The sequence below is a fragment of the Euphorbia lathyris genome, chromosome 1 (assembly GCF_963576675.1).
Source record: "Euphorbia lathyris chromosome 1, ddEupLath1.1, whole genome shotgun sequence".
NCBI classification, from domain to species: domain Eukaryota; kingdom Viridiplantae; phylum Streptophyta; class Magnoliopsida; order Malpighiales; family Euphorbiaceae; genus Euphorbia; species Euphorbia lathyris.
The window spans coordinates 41,882,604-41,899,746 of record NC_088910.1 but is presented as its reverse complement, the minus strand read 5'-3'; the positions used below and the strand labels follow the sequence as shown (position 1 = coordinate 41,899,746).

General features: G+C 37.6%; 3 protein-coding genes across 4 annotated transcripts; 1 reads left to right on the top strand and 2 right to left on the bottom strand.

The window, feature by feature from the left end:
• The first annotated feature begins 1,452 nt into the window (after positions 1-1,452).
• On the top strand, positions 1,453-4,660 carry LOC136229812 (protein DEHYDRATION-INDUCED 19 homolog 5-like). Of its 2 annotated transcripts, none has more exons than XM_066018707.1 (5): positions 1,453-1,679; positions 2,479-2,621; positions 3,006-3,083; positions 3,266-3,486; positions 4,052-4,201. In XM_066018707.1, the coding sequence occupies exons 1-5, from the start codon at positions 1,598-1,600 to the stop codon at positions 4,116-4,118; spliced, it is 591 nt and encodes a 196-aa protein (XP_065874779.1). In that variant the 5' UTR covers positions 1,453-1,597; the 3' UTR covers positions 4,119-4,201. The 2 variants fall into 2 exon arrangements, with proteins under 2 accessions (XP_065874779.1, XP_065874773.1); XM_066018701.1 differs by lacking the exon at positions 4,052-4,201 and adding an exon at positions 4,208-4,660 and having other exon boundaries at positions 1,456-1,679.
• An 813-nt stretch (positions 4,661-5,473) lies between these two features.
• On the bottom strand, positions 5,474-7,269 carry LOC136229801 (elongation factor Tu, chloroplastic). Its single transcript, XM_066018693.1, has one exon. The coding sequence runs from the start codon at positions 7,126-7,128 to the stop codon at positions 5,689-5,691; it is 1,440 nt and encodes a 479-aa protein (XP_065874765.1). The 5' UTR covers positions 7,129-7,269; the 3' UTR covers positions 5,474-5,688.
• Positions 7,270-8,310: 1,041 nt separating this feature from the next.
• On the bottom strand, positions 8,311-12,884 carry LOC136229791 (probable serine/threonine-protein kinase WNK3). The gene is made up of 8 exons (XM_066018684.1): positions 12,293-12,884; positions 12,101-12,138; positions 11,719-11,946; positions 11,413-11,636; positions 11,147-11,304; positions 9,977-10,166; positions 9,571-9,702; positions 8,311-9,488 (listed from the first exon to the last, which is right to left on the bottom strand). The coding sequence occupies exons 1-8, from the start codon at positions 12,377-12,379 to the stop codon at positions 8,818-8,820; spliced, it is 1,728 nt and encodes a 575-aa protein (XP_065874756.1). The 5' UTR covers positions 12,380-12,884; the 3' UTR covers positions 8,311-8,817.
• Between the last annotated feature and the right edge of the window lie 4,259 nt (positions 12,885-17,143).

Here is a 17,143-nt window from a genome sequence, read left to right as displayed (position 1 = left end):
ACAACACAACACATAATGTAAGTTTTTTAAAATAACACTTTTCCGAATCAATTCAATCACCATCTATAAACCACTCTCAATGATCAATTCAAGCTTCATCTCTAAATTACTTTGAGAATTAATTCAAAAATGTACTTTTCAATCCAAGCTCCACTAATACTTGAATTTTTTTTATTTTTTCTATCACTAGTTTTGGCCTACTTTCCGTCACTAGTTTCTTGTGCTCATTCCCATGTCTTTATTAGTAATATTTTTATTTTGTCATTGAAATAAATATGTTTTTTTGGAATCAATCACACACTAATCAACTTTTTAACGAGTTTGTTAATCAAAGAACTGGGCATTACTTGAGGATATATGTGTAGCCTCGCCACATTATCTATCGTATTAACAGGCGGCTCGAGATTATGAGAATTTTTTGTTTGATCACTTCAGTAACCAATAAGAAACTGACAAGTGGCCTAGAAATAGAGGACTTTTTGATAGAATATGAATGGCACTTGATCAACTGTCCCCTATATCTAGTTTTCACATTATTCTTCTCTCCTACCGTTTAGGTTTCTCACTTTACTATGCACCTTAGCTTTTAGTACCATGTTTCCCAATTTTTATTATTTCCAACATATGTTGTCCGTTTCCATACATTTTTTATTATTTAAACCACCTCATTTTAAAATGTGTTATAGTATAAAATCATTTATGATTATGCTCATTTTTCAAGCGCTCGTTTGGCTACTTGTTGTTTGCTGTTCCTGTTTGCTGTTTGTCTTTTGAAAATGCTGTTTTTCTAAAAAGTAGAGATTTCATGCTTTTGCAAAAAGCTACTTTTGAGCTATAAAATGCAAACAGGAAGTGTCTAACCAAACACTTCAAACATTACCTTTTAAACTGAAAAGACAAACATGAAGTAAAAAGTAAACAACTAAACACCCTCTAAGTACCACATTAATATTATCTATTTTGATACAAGTCTCCTTATTTATAGGGGATGGAGCCAAAGAAAATGGGGAGTATCGAGTGACTTTTTGATCGGCCCAAAAACTCCACATTTAATTTTTTTGCGGGAGCATTAGTTTTTTTACACGATTTTGCTTTTAATGTTCAGATTTTGGTTCCATCACTATTTATTTAAACTTCGTAACTTTAAACCGCTGCTTACTCAGATCTTCTACTATCCAACGGATCGGAAGCTAGAAGAGGTCAATATCTTAAAAGTTAAGAATGAATAGAGGGGGGTTTGTCTTGTTCTGTTGTGTTTCTTTTATTTAATTTGACTTCAGAAGTTGGTTCCAACTAATCCATGTAAAAAAGTTTATAACTAAACTAATCAGTCTTTAGCTCCTATAATTAATAATTTAATGGGAACTTAATCAATCGCCACGTGTCAGACATCCATGATATAGCTTTTGTGTGTCAGAAAAAGGTTTTATCAATGTCAGAGCGCAATATATTGAGTAAACAAAAGTAGAAGAAGTTACTCTTTAGTCTATACCAGTCACTAGTCACTTCTTCTATCCCTCATCAATACTACTACTACTATCCTTTCCCTCGCCGGAGCTTCACGTTTCTCGCCGGCAAACCTAATACTGCTGCCGAAATGGATGTTGATTTCTGGTCCTCCAGAGTCCATTCTGCTAAGCACCTATCTGCTGCTCAACTCGCTGCCAGATATACCTCTGGTCATTGCTCTCCTCTTTTTCCTTGTTTTATTTTGTTTCTTAATTGTCAGTTTGTAATCTGGGTTTCCTAGGTTTTTTACTCCATTTTTGTCTGGTTGAAATGGCTGATAAATTCATTTTGTTTATGGATATTGCTTCTGTTAGGTGTTCTTGTTGTGCTTTAATTGTTTTCCTGAGGGATTTCAGGAGATGTGTTTGGGAAAATAGAGGAGGTGTTTTGTTGTGGGGTTTTGCCCCTGTTAAGATTAGTACACAAGTAGTGTTCCGTTTTATGTTGTAGGAGTATATGATTAGAATCCTTGAATTTTGGAAGATTTTCATTTGGTGGATTAAGGAAATTTAGGGTTGGGAGTGTGTCCATAGAAGATTTTGTTGAAGAGAAAAGTTAATTTTGTTTTAGGCCACTTTCGCTTCGGAAGTGTATTGAGTTTCTTAGGTTGCACAAATGGCTTTTCTATAGGTTTCAGCATGATTTGAGGGCATTCAAAATTTCAAATGTTTCTTGCTCTTTCTGAGAGGTTATTCCTAGTTTTGATATTGAAGGATTACAGAAGATTGTTCATGTTCTTAGATCAAAGTTAATATCATTGCAGTGCATTTATTCAAGACTTTCTTCTTTTTAATTGTCTAGTTGAAGTGTAGTTGTTAAAAGACAATGTTTTTTTGGTTCTGTGCTTTCGACTTATTTGAATTGACATTGTGAAATGATGGCTTGGTAATAGTTATGTGTTTATTTGCCACTACTTGTTAGATTGCGCATAACTTTTTCGTGTTCTCCCAATTTTTTAAATATCAACAGATAATCATCTGGCAATAGATGATTCTGATGGAGATGAGGATGCTAGAGCTTACTTTCCTTGCCCTTTCTGCTATGTAGAGATTGAAATCCACATACTCTGTGGCCATTTGCAGGACGAACACTGCTTTGACTTAAAAAATGCAGTAAGTTCTTCTCTTTATTTGCTAACTGTCCTCTACTTATGCTCCTAGGCCAATTCGCATATCTGTCTATGTATAGATGTTACCTGAGAACCTATTTGGTTAGGCTTGAATCACTGAATAATATTGATATACGCTCCTCCTCTCCAACCTTTCGAACACCCCTGCCACCACTCCACTCCACTCCCTCCTCCCCCCTCTCTCGTTATGGATTTTATTCTAGCAAATTTGAAAAAGATAAGGACTCCATAATACTCAACCAATTTGCTTGTTCTGATAGGAGTTAGCATCAGCAGTCCGATTCGGAAACCACCGACTGGCCACTGCTTCACACGATTCATTTTGCTATTTTGTTGAATACTGAAGTTGTGAATTGAATACTGTCAGGTCTGCCCGCTTTGTGCTGGAAATCTGGGGAAAGATGTGATTGGACATTTCATAGTACACCATGCAAGTTCATTAAAGGTACTTCTGGCTTGCTGTTGATCTTCACACGCATTCAAAATCAGCTGGCCTTAGTCCTGAGCTAGTCGGAGTTGCTACAGGAACCATATTTCCCAATATACTGGGGAGGATACGCATTTTGTGTACAATTCCATCAGTCACATTGTTTCATTAACCTGAAATATATGTTTTATGATTTGCAGCGCAGGAGAAAATCTCTAAAATCAGGACTCTGGACTGCTGGTTCAGGTATGATAAGCAAGGAACTAAGCTCGTTTCTTTGGTCTTCAACAAATGGTCGAGGATACGCAAATGAAGCTGCACCAGATCTGCTTCTCTCACCATTTCTTGGCAGTATACCCAATTCACACCCTGAAGGAAGCCAGCAGGATGAATCTTTCAAGAATACTGCTTATTTAAAAGGGTATGCTTTTGATCTGTTACTGTGATATTCTATTATTTCATTTCATGTTTGTGCCTTGTAACTTAATAATCCCTGTAGAAACTGCATGTTGGGCATTTATGTTATACTGCATAAGCATAAAACTGCATTGATCATGTCTAGGAGACTTGTCTATTAACACATAGGAATCGTATAAGACGATGCAGTTGATTTGAGACTAATAAATGTCGATTTTTTACTTTTTACCCTGATATGGAAAGTGAATTTATTAACAGAAACCGGCTACCTTATAGTAGTTTGTTTTCTGTCCTCAATTTTATAGTTTGTCTGGTATAACATCTTGTGGAATCCATAAAGTGTATCTTCCTCTACCATATTTGGCATTAATCAGTTAGCTAGAATAGAACAAAGAACACTTCTCCATCCATATGCTAGCTTTAAGAACTCAATGAACTTCTCACTGGGACCAAACCAACATTAGAGACCAGTAACATTCACCTTTTTAGCATTGAACCTGTCATGAAAGCTAATCGTTGTTTTGAGATTTCTGGATGTGTTGCTTATATTTTCTGTGTTACCATTAAAGCTGTTCCTCGCTTCTCAACTTATTAGTAAGAGATGAAACCCGGCCGTTTGCAAGTCTTAGTATTTGAGCATGGAACTTAAGTTTAAGATTTGGCGATGATACACAACTCAAATGCTGCTAATTTTCTGTTCTTTTCGTTCATTTGGAGTGGAGCAGTGAGATATCTTCAGTTGGCGGAGGTGACAAGGTGGATTGTGAAGAAAGAAAGCAGAGAGCTGCATTTGTTCAAGAGTTGATAGCCTCAACCATCTTCTAGATCAGCTTTGGGAGTCGAAAATTTTCCGAATGGTGCAAACTGATGCATCCACAAGACACTGGGGTTTTTAGAACTGGTGCATGATTTTAGGACATTCTCCTTGTTAAAAGTATTATAGGTACAATATTCCTCGGCGGTTGACGAATATTACAGGAGCCATCTAGAAAACAAGGCTGTATTTATAAATATTTATAATCAACCATAAGTAAAACAATTGAACTCCTGAATCTTAATGCCAACTCAATCTTCTTTAATGTATGGTCTCTAGTTAGAGCATGATTTTGGATATACATTAGCTACTGTATTTGAAGGAAGAGTGAAAAGACGCTTATTTATGCTATTTAGTTCCTTATTTTCAACTATGACATTCATTTGCCATCGGTATGTCAATCAAATTGATCTTAAACTCATAATTTTTGTTTGCAACTGTATATCGGAGAATCTGAAATAAGCAAAAAGAAATTCTGGTAAAAAGGAACAGCATCCTTAAGCTGACTAATGGACTAATCCTCACCATTAGCACCTCAATTTTTTGCTACCTCGGAGGATATGATGCTACATTCTCATCATCATGATATTACAGTATTTGCTCCTCTGCTTAAGCCAAGAATAAACCTCCACAGTTTAAACAAGACCAATTATTTAAAAATAAGAACAAATGTCCTCTATTTATATGTAAATAAAAAAATACAAATAATGGTTGAAGGGCTCATTCATACAAAAATAATAATAATAATAATAAATAATTATTCAAGAGCTCAGGCAAACATAATAGAAATAAAAATAAAGCAGTACAACTTGAAAAATATCAGGGGCTTAAAAATGTTAAGCAATCACTTGGGATTCAACTAACATCAAAGAATTATTTTTAAGGCCTTCAAGCAACGTCCAAGCAAGGGATCAATCAGATGAGATTATAAAATCAGACATCAACTGCTGCACACACTATCACAGAATCAACAATGATAAACTAAACATTTGCAGAAATATGCATCAGACAGCAGCTCAATCAATTTAACTGAATATGCAACAGACAGCAGTTCAATACCCCTGACCGATATAAACTTGAAGACAGACTGATGAATAATGAGCCACCATAATCTTCTCCTAATGCATGTTACTAATAGTTAGTTGGTGACATTTATCTATTAGAAGCCAACCAAGAATGATTAACTGATGATAAGAACTCACATTGAAATTATCACAAGAATACAGTTCAACTAGACTAAACATCAAAAAGGGCAAATAAAAGAACAAAACTACAAAATATATGGAAGTGGTTCCCAAAGTTTTGATAAAATGGTGAAACCAATTGCACAAATCTGAGGATATAACGTTCAAAAAGAGCAAAAGCCAAGCGCATTTCCTTGTCAAATATCTACTACTCAATGATGGACTGAATAACACCAGCTCCAACAGTCTTCCCTCCTTCTCTGATAGCAAACCTCATACCTTGCTCACAAGCCACAGGCATAATAAGTTCCACAACCATCTTCACACGATCCCCGGGCATAACCATTTTCGATTCCTCATCCTTATCATTCATAATGGAAGTCACTTTCCCTGTAACATCAGTAGTTCTCATGTAAAACTGAGGCCTGTAACCGGCGAAAAAAGGCGAATGCCTCCCACCTTCTTCCTTCTTCAACACATAAACAATTGCAGAGAATTTCGTATGGGGAGTGATGGTGCCCGGTTTAGCCAAAACCATTCCTCTCTGAATATCAGCCTTTTGAATACCTCTTAACAACAACCCAACATTATCACCAGCCATAGCATCATCCAAAATCTTTTGAAACATTTCAACTCCAGTCACAGTAGTATTTCTAGTATCCTTCAAACCCACAATATCTACTATATCACCAACCTTAATGAGCCCTCTTTCAATCCTGCCTGTGGCAACAGTACCACGACCAGTAATTGAAAACACATCTTCAATAGCAAGTAAAAATGGCAATTCAGTTTGTCTTTGGGGAATTGGAATGTAGCTATCTACAGAATCCATTAGTTCATAAATCTTATCAACCCATTGATTCTCTCCACGTTTAATACTAGGATTAGCCATTAAAGCCTCCAAAGCCATAAGTGCAGAACCAGATATAATCGGAATATCATCACCAGGAAATTCATAAGAAGATAATAATTCACGCACCTCCAATTCGACCAATTGCAAAAGCTCCTCATCATCAACCTGGTCTTGCTTGTTCAAGAAAACCACCATATTTGGAACACCAACTTGTTTCGCCAGCAAGATGTGTTCTTTAGTCTGAGGCATAGGTCCGTCGGCGCCGGAGACAACGAGGATAGCACCGTCCATCTGAGCAGCACCAGTAATCATGTTTTTCACATAATCGGCGTGGCCAGGGCAGTCAACGTGCGCATAGTGGCGATTCTCGGTCTCATACTCGACGGTGGCGGTGTTAATTGTAATACCACGGGCCCGTTCCTCGGGAGCAGCATCAATTTCATCGTATTTCTTTGGTGCGCTATTCCCCATACCGGCTAAAGCCATAGTTAGGGCAGCTGTTAGAGTAGTCTTGCCGTGGTCGACGTGGCCAATAGTTCCGATATTGACATGAGGTTTCTTTCTCTCGAATTTGCCACGGGCAGCACGGACGGTGAAGGAACGGCGGCGAGTAATGACGGTAGAAGTAGCTGTAGTGGAGGAGGTAAGAAAGGGGGAAATGAAAGAAGAGGAGAGAAGAGTTTTTGGGGTTAGCTTGGTGGGTTTTGGGGATAGATATGTAGAGGAAGAAGAGGAAGCATGAGGATAAGCTAATTTGGAGGAAGTAGAAACTGCGGCCGAGGCTGAAATTGCCATGGCAGTGACTGTAAGGATTAGGGTAAAAAAAGCAAAAGTTGAACGGGGTTGAAGAATGGAGGGAATCGGAAAATCAAAGAATGCGAAGTGAGGAGAGGAGAGGAGAGGAGAGGATTTGTTTCGTTATCTCTTTGGTAAAGAGGGGCTCTTGTGAGTTTTATCCACTCTACTCTACAGAGTTTGTGTAACCCAGGGTATCATGGAAATTTCATCCAACAATACCGAAGATGTTGACACATAGACTGGATAGATAGATAACCAATATATGAATTAAATTTCAAAATGACCCCCAAAATGGTTAGCCATAAGTATATCAACTCCATAATTTGATAAACTTTTAAAAAATTAGCCCAAATTTTACTAGTAAAACTGATATATTTAAACTGATTTGTTAAAATTTATCAATTTTGACCAATAACCATAAATAAAAAAATCATTTAAATTGTATGTGATGAATTTGAGATGCATTAAGATGATTTTTGTTTTGAGATAAATGGAGCAGCAGTGGTTAGTGCTTCAAAGATTTTAATTCATAAGAAGATTGAAAATATAAAGCAGGTCTCAAAATCAAGTAGCTTTGACGCCATTAATCTAATCTAATTTGTCATTTTCATTTATGAATTGTGGTTCATAATAAACATCATATCACATGTTATTAGTAGCCCATAGAAACTTTGTCTGTGTTGAAGCCACGTCGTCAACTGAGGTCCTCTAATTTTTTCTATTAAACTGTTGCATCTAAATTCCCCAAAATGGGAAATGAATTTCAATGCTTTCTTCTTCTTTTTTTACAAAATTTTAGGAGTGATTCAACACAAGACAACGATGATGATAGTGATATAAAGTCCATAAGAACCCCTAACAAGCAGCAAAAATTGCACCACAAGAATTTTTTTTGCCATTTGACGGTGTCTAAAGAAAATGATATATAAAAAATCTAATCATCTAAAAAAGATGTATAACTGTGATTCCCACAAAATAAAAAAATTGAATCATAAGGACAAAGCATAATAACCTCATCTGAGGTTCTCAGCTACAACGTTTCACATATTGTCTCCTAACCAAGCTGTCAACAGAGTAACAAACACTTTGAATGTGTTCAGTCCATCAAATTTGGTGACATCTCCAGATCAATCATGATCTATACATCTCTTCAACAGCACAAATAATGAGAAAACCAAGTGAAAACAAATACTAAGACCGTATGTCATAATCGAAACAAAAAGTTGGTACGAAATATTTACAAGTATACATTTCCACAAAATTTTCATCCCTATCAAACTGAAAAGTAAAAGCAACATGATCAACTAATATTTTCAGTGGCATCAATAAACGTATAGTCAATCAGTAGTAGCAGTCCTCACCTCATCAGCATCAATTTACTCCAGTGTAAGCTAAGGTTTTTGCATCGCACTCGTTATGATATTGATGCTGAATGTGCGTACAGAGCTTTCTCAGTTGCAATATTATTTCTTCAATATCCACATGCCATCCTTACTATCCAAAATTTGGTATTGCCAGCCAACAAAAGCATATGCTCTTTAGAACTCAAGTCTTCAAGCACTCAATGACATTTATCAGGTCTCAAAACTTTTTATAATCGATCTGGTTACCATCCACCCTAGAGATGTGAAACTGCACGGCGCTTTTGATTCTAATGGTACCCGTATCTCTAAAACACACAACATTTCAGTGTGTTCCATAATCAGGCATTTTGGATGCACACAAGTCTAAAACCTGTTCGTGAATTTCGCTTGAAGCTTCATGCAAAAGATCTGATATTGCTAGTTTGTGCTTCCTTTTCAGGTCCTCTAGTTCGTTTTGCTGCTCTACCAACAGATTTTCAAGTTTTTGAGCAAGCATGTGAACATTTGACTCAACGTCTGTTACCGTCTCACAATTGTCTCTTACATGTGCTTCACCTTCCACATCTTGTTCCATCGAATTTCGACCACCACCATCTTGGTAGCTACTGAGGTCAAGCTCATTAGGTGCCAAGTTTGAGCGCTCCAGCCTGCTTGGAGAGCTTCCACCAACTGCTTTTGTGAAGTCAGACCAGTACTTTCGGCCTGAAGGCAATCTTTCCAATGCCAGACTAGGAGAGCTCACTTCATTTACTAAGAACGAATCATCCTTGACTTCAGAGACAGAAGCTTCTGAGACAGTAACCTCTCCGCAGATATCATCGGCGCAGATGGGAGCCCAATCTGGAATGTGAGATCGAATTTCAGAGTCAATCATTGCAGCAATTGATGGAACATCTTGTTCAGTCAGGTCCAACTCCTGAACCATTTCGCTGGCTACATCTGTTGCTGTGTCTACCTCAATATCAAAGGGGAAGTGGATATTACGGATATGACCTGAAAGGTCCATCAGTTATCACTTAAAGAATGATGAGCGAGTAACAGGCTAAATAACTGAAAGTTGCAAGAGAAAGGGAACCTGTAGAATCAGCTATTCTTAATTTTAGAAATATTGTATTTGCATCTTTCCTCTGTCCTTCTACAGTAAAGTCCCTACTTAGCTCAACGGAAGAGTCACTTGTATCAACACTGGCCTGATCAAAACTACTAACTGCAGTTCTCATGTAAAAGACAAAAAGCAAGCTGTGAGAGATCCTACTCCCTAAATTTGTATCCAATGTAGAAAAACAGGACTTTCTGTTGGTTGGAACCTCCATGTTGTTGAGGAATTTCAGGGGAAAATTCATCATGGGAGTTAATTCCTTTTTAGGCATTTACTTTTTCTCTCTCATTTACTTATTTATTCATTTTTCCCCTGGTTTCTCTAGAAAATAAAAACTATAGTTTGAAACTTTTTTAGTTTAAAGTTTTCAACACCATTTTACCTGAAGGATGTGATTTGGGCTGTAACTGTAAGGAACAACCCACAGATTCTCTTTCCTCATCAGATAGAAGAAACGGATCCATCAGAAGTTCTTTTGCAGGCAATCTATCAGAAGCTTTTGAAATACATTTTTCAATAAATGCTTTGACAGAAGGATCTGTCACCTTTGCCAAGGAAGCAGGCTTTATTCCCTATCACCAAAAAGAAAAAAAAAAGGAAACAAGGCAATAAGTACAATTCCTAATGTAAGATCATAAAAGTGCAGATCTGTTGTCTCAGGAGCTGTAGACTGTCAAAATGAATGAATAAGCATATGAATTCGAGAGGGGATTGAGAGTGAAATATTGATTCCATATTCTTAACATACTGTCATATTCTAAGTTATTGGCAAACCTTCAGCAAACACAAAAGCAACTATAGATGTTACAATATAAACATATTCTCAACCAGAAAACATTTGCCACTGCAGAATAGACATCTGACTGCCTTGCAAACTCGGAGATGATAAAAGAAAATGACCATTGCTAAAGCTTGGGTATGCAGAAGAGCATCCTTGATGCTTCTTCTGCCTCCTCTCATTCTCACTCTACCAATTGAAATGAATAGAACATGTGGTGAGGTTCTGTCTCATTCTCTTATTAACTGCAATGCAAAAAATGCTTGTAATTGACAATATGGCCACGATTTAACACTTAAAATAAACCGGAGATATTCCATTGGCTGTGCCTAAAAAACCTATCAACATCTTCAACTGATAGGAGAATCATGCGCAAGTTGATTTTTATCTGGTATCTGCCTGCTGAGAAATTCAATATGCGAGCATTCTATGATCACAGAATCCTCATTTTTGTTTCCAGTAAATAGGATAGTTGCATATGATAATTATTAAAGAGAAAAGCTGTCTCACACAATCACGAAAACAGAAGGAAGGATATCCACCAAAATGCACACAGATCATTCTATTTATCATGCACAGCTTAATGCCATGCTACAATGAATTGCATAAGCACATCATGTCATTGGTCATTTTCCTCAAATAATAAAAGCAAAGAGGAAATATACAGCCAGGGATTGCACAAATTTTACTAATTTACTCGAGGCATAATACAGATTTCATAATAAGTAAGAAATAATAGAATCAATATTAGGGCAAGGATCTCAAATGCCTTACTGATGTTACTTTCTTATATATTTGGGCAGCATTGGAACATTCAACATACGGGTAATCAAAAGTCACCAACTCCAGCAAGCACATGCCAAAGGCATATATATCAACAAGTTCATTGTATTCCTCCTCATAAAGCTCTGGTGCCATAAATTCTGGTGTGCCTAAATTCACATGAACACTGACTTTATCAATTTATTCTCATATAATGAAAGCCTAAATAACAATTCCATGCATGAAAATTACGAAAATCTTTAGAACATTGTCCTCACCAATCACACTATGAGCTGAGCGTGCCTGCTGAAGAATGGCAGCCAGACCTAGGTCACCAATTTTCACCTCACCATGGTTCCCATTGACAAAAATGTTGTCACATTTTAAGTCTCTGTGGATAACTGGTGGATCATGACTGTGAAGGTATGAAAGGCCTTCCAGAATCTGCCTGGACCACTTTTTCAGTGCTCTCAAATCAACATGTTTATGTTTCCTCCGATACCTGACAAATATTTATAACAATCTCATCAGCAAATGGAGCTTACATGGATAAATATTCACAGTAATGTGATTCAAAAGCTTACTGCCGCAATGTCCCAGAAGTAAAAATCTCAGTGATGAAGTTGATATTCTCATTTTTGGTGTCGACCCAGGAATTATAGAATTTGATGATGTTTTTGTGCTTCAAAGTCTTGAGCAAATGAACTTCCGAGTATAGACGCTCCAAATCCTCAGAATTGCGCACTAGATCTGCCACTTTAACCTGATTCCAAGCTACTTCTAATCCTTCCCATTCATCAAATGCTCTGTATCTAAATATCCCGCAGTTTCATCAAGGATAAACAGGAATTATACACATAATACACTCGATCAATAAATAATCCATACGTAGAAGTATTAATATATTAAAGTATTGGCATCAAAATTCCACATAAGCAAGGGAAAGGAAAAAGCCAAAAAGGATACACTTTTTTGAACGCACCCCTCCCTAGAACCTCTTTATACTGCAAAAAAAAAGACAATGCAATCGAATATAACCCAAATCACTCCTTAATTAGAATTAAATCCAAACAGTAATCCAAACAACATAATAATCAAAATATGGCAGAGACATAAACAAAGAATCAGAAGAATATTGAAGAAAAATAAGTAACTGACCCGACCGTAACGACCAGTAGGGTCAATCTCAACGAAATCGGCATCGGAATCATCAGGTTCTTGTTCGGACTGTGATTCCTGCGGCATGCTGGTGGCTTAAATAGAATTCCAATTGAAAAACACGATATCAGTCCTCAATTTCAGATCGAGTGGAAGATCATATACTGTTTCCGTCGAATAACAATGAACAATTGACTTTGAGAATAAGAGGGAGGAGGCAGAAGAAGTTAGGGGGAGAAAAGGCGAGGAATTAAAGGAAGAAGAAGGAAAAGTAGAGAGGAAGGTAGGGATAGAAAAGGGAAGAAGAATAAGAAAAAACAGAGAGATAGTTTCGTGAAAGGGAAGCTAAAAGGAGATTAATGGCCATCATGAACATAGAGATGATGGAGACGACTGTAACTAAGAACTCGAAAAATAATATAAAAACAGAATCAAAAAATAAAATTTAAATTCAGTGTAAAAGAAAAGGTTAGATTTGGAGGTACATGTGAAAAGGATGACAGAATCTTCCTTTCGTCTCCTCTCCTATAACTGCTTGCTCCCTTTCAAGTTTCAGATTTCCCCTATTTTTTCATATTACTTGCACTCACCTATTTTTATTAGAAAATCAAATGGAGAATCTCCTAATAATATTTTTTTTATGCATACATATTTAGTTCCTTAATTAAAATAAAATAAAATAATACTCCCTTTGTTTCCTATTAATCAAGCTTTAAAGGCCAACAACCATTAGATATTTATAAAAAATAAGGGGTAGCGTTTTAAATGCTTGAGTTAAACTATGAGCGATATGATTAGCTTATCTAGAAACATAGGTGATTTTAGCTATACGTATAGCAGAGTCAAAAAGTCTATAATCCGATATAATTCCATCCAGCTCATTGAAGAGAGTACGACCAGTGTTAAAAGTATTAGCTACTATTTGGGAGTTTGTCTCAATAAGCACCTCATGAAGATTGTGAGATTTAAGCCAAGAGAGAGCTTCTTTGAGATATATAAGTGCTGCAATGGGATGCTCTCCCAACCTCAGGAACTCGTTGAATTCAGCTCAAGGAAGGAGGAATCATCCATGTTCAGTTTCAATCGAGAGCTAGACAGTCTCTTCCAATTGTGAACCTGCAACACAGTAGCAGCAGTACAAACTTCCGCAAAGGCTGTTTACATGACCGATATTGATCCAGAAATCCCATAGCCAAATCAACATAAACAACAACGAAGGGAGTTGGTTTAGCCCAAACCAGATCATTGTGATGCCTCCAAATCGCATATAAGACCATACAATCAACTTTCGTTTCTTTATTCTCATGATTTGACAACAGCAAGTGAACCCAATCAGGAATGTAATCAATAGGAGCAATTGCAAGAGAAAGATTGGCCTTAGTCCAGCAACTCGGAGCAAAGTCACAATCAAAGAAGAGATGAAGCTCATGTTCCCCATACAATCCACAATAAGCACAACTATTGGTGATATTTAGACCCTTAAGTAGAAGTCTATTGCGAAGCGGAAGGTATCCTCGATAGAGTTTCCATAAGAAGAATTTCACTTGAGAAGGAACTTTTAAGTTCCAAATTTTCAACCAATCAACATTAGTAGTAGCTACCCCTAAATCACCTAAAAAATTCTCAGCCACTACTCGATATCCAGAACGGACACTATAGATACCTTCAGATCGAAGTACCAACACAAACTATCCGGATTAGAAACCGAACCGCTTGGCAGTTTAAGAATTGAAGCAACATTGGAGCTGCAAAACTCGATTAAGGACGATAAAATCCCAGTAAGGTGGTCCCCGGTAACCAAAGATCACATACAAATTGTGGTATGATGCCCATTGGAGCCGATGTTGTTATGTAAAAATTCTCATTCCACACCTACAGATCTTTCAAAATTTTCAAAGTCTCCCCAATTCCAATATGCCAACGAAATCGATGAGATAGACAATCTATCGCTTTCCAGATGCCCCTCAAAGTCAAGCTCGGGTTAGAACCCAAATAAGTGTGTAAAATGTTCCCTTTGGGAAAGTATCTAGCTTTGATAAGTTTAATAGCCAGAGCATCAAGTTTTACAACAAAATTCCACACATGTTTCCCAAGCATAGTAATATTGAAAGACTAAAGATGACGAAAACTCATACCTCCCTCCTCTTTCCAAGCACAAAGCCTATTTCAAGAAGCCAATGGATTTTTTGATTTCCTCCTTGCATAGAGCCCCACCAAAAAGAGTTCATAATTCTCTGCAATTTATCATAGAGAACAATTGGTACAAAAAAGCTCCCGTACAGTAAAAAGGGATAACCTGAAGCACTGATTTGAGAAGAACTTCCTTGCCCGCCTGCGAGAGCATTTTATCATTCCAACCATTAACCCATTGCCAGACCCGCGCCCGATAAGATAACTTTCTTGTTCCTTCCAATAAGATATGGGAGTCTCAAATAACGACTCGTATTCAAAAGAGAGGAAATGTTAAGGAGACCTTTAATTTCACTTTGTGTGTCTGCAGGGACATTGTAACTAAAAAACAAACTAGATTTCTGTAGATTAATATGTTGCCCAGAATCAACAACAAAGGTTTCCAAGATTTCTTGAATGGTCCAGCACTTATCGTTGTCAACTTTAAAGAAAAACTTACTGTCATCAGCGAAAAAGAGGTGAGAAATTATGGGAGCCCCAGAGCAAATACGAATTCGTTGTAAACCACCATGTTCCTTCGCACATTTAACCAACTGAGACAAACCCTCTGCATAAAGGACAAAAAAGATAGGGCGAGAGAGGGCACCCTTGTCTAAGTCCATGTTTGGGATGGATCACATTAGATTCTGTTCCATTACTATTAAGTAGTACATGAATTCTCTAAATTAAAGACCCAAGACCAAATGGGTCTGAGACCTCTAAGAGGCACCATCCCTCTATAGATCCGGGAAGTCCTCTCTTCATACATCGGTGTACAACCACGCTTTACTTAAGGGCAACAAGATAATTTCCTCTTTTGACCTTTTATTAAAAAACATATTTTCTCTCTTTAGGAAAATTTTTACTATCAATTTCATTACTTTTTCCTAACAACTTTACTAACTTTAGCATCAGAGTGTACCCAAGGGGTCCACTCCAGCGCAAGTCAACCTCTGAGACGGAGTCGACCATCGAGCTCTTGGCCAAACCCAACATTTGATGTGGTGAGCGTGGATCACTACTTAGACAACCTTCAACCTATCTTCTTAACTCGAACAATCGAGCAATCTTTCTTGCAAAAGGTCCTCACTCCTATGGTGGGAGCAATAGTTTAGAGTTCTTGATAGGACTTTGGTAAGCATCCCGAAAGAGGTCCTGGCCTCGACAACTTCTCGTTAGTCTAAGAATGAGGTTTCACGCACTCCGATGACATAGAAAATAACCATGGAGATATCATTTAATGTGAACACATTGATCCTAATGCGACTTTCACAAGTCCTACAAAAGCTGTAGGAGTTTCGTAGCGAGATGAGGGAGGCTCAACTACAAAATTACAGCATAATAACCACCAAATATGGGAGTACATTACAGCGGAACGATCCCTCACACCGATAACGAGGAAGCAGCCCCTTATTGGGCCCGACAATAATGCCAACATTGAACAAACTAGGGTAGGTGATGAACCTAGCTCAAAGGCAACTCCTAACTATAGAGCCTCTGAAAATCGTAAAGTAGCAAGTGAGCCTGGCAGACTAGGAATGGATGATTCATGAGACGTGTTATTTCAAAGGTTCCTCGAAGGTATGGTAGGCTATCAAATACCTTCTCATACTCCTTTGGCTCAGAAAGTAATAGACATACCATCCCCCCCCCCCCGGCGCGCATTGGAATACACCTCGACTCCCTCAATACACCAGATTGGAAGACCCTAATGAGCATTGTGATGCCTTCATGAGTATGATGAACTTATACACTCAGGATGACGTAGCCATCTGTAAGATATTCCCTACTACTTTAGCTGGAACAACACATAAGTGGTACAAGGAATTGCCAATGGGATCAACCAGCACATTCAAGCACCCGAAGGACCTATTTATAGCCCGATTTGTTAAGGGTAACAAAAGTTAAGAGAATCAACATTGACTTGCATGATATCCGCCATAGGAGCACCAAGCCTTTGCATGACTATCTAACCAGATTCCGTAAGATGCCATCCTTTGTGAAAAAACTTAACCTGGAAGTTGATGATGATGCTCTAAAAAAAGGTACTAACTATGAACCCCTACGAAAAAAAATGCTACACCGGCCCTCCTCACAACTCCGAAGAATTGATGGGTATAGGATAAAGCTTTGTTAGGTATAATGATAGCAAACGCCCTACAAATTACGTAGAAAGAGACGAGGCTAAAAAAAGACTCACAATATAGAGAAAGAAAAGTGTAGGTTCAGAAGGACACCAATAAGGACAAAGGTGCGAATATGGGCTCTAGTCGGAGGCAATGACACAATTAGAGGCCATTTGCACAAAGGACATGAAATATGGAAACTCAGAAACAAGAGTTGTTCATATAGATGAAAACAATAGTTACATCGAGGCATCACCTCAAGAAGTATAGAGCACAAGTCAAAACTCAAACATACATAAAGGAGCAGAGACACTCCTTAGGAAGCAAGAGAGGTAGCCCCAAAAGATAAATATTTCAAGTTTCATAAGAAGCAGGGGCATACAACCGAGAAATGCCACCATTTTAGTAAAGAAGTAGAGCGACTCTTTAGTCAAGGCCCTCCCTTATGCGAGCAACTTGTGTGAGATTAGGAGCCCAAAATATGAGGAAACCAAGATCAAAGGAGCGACGACTCTAAACATTTAAGATACCAAGGTGAGATATGGGTAATACGGTA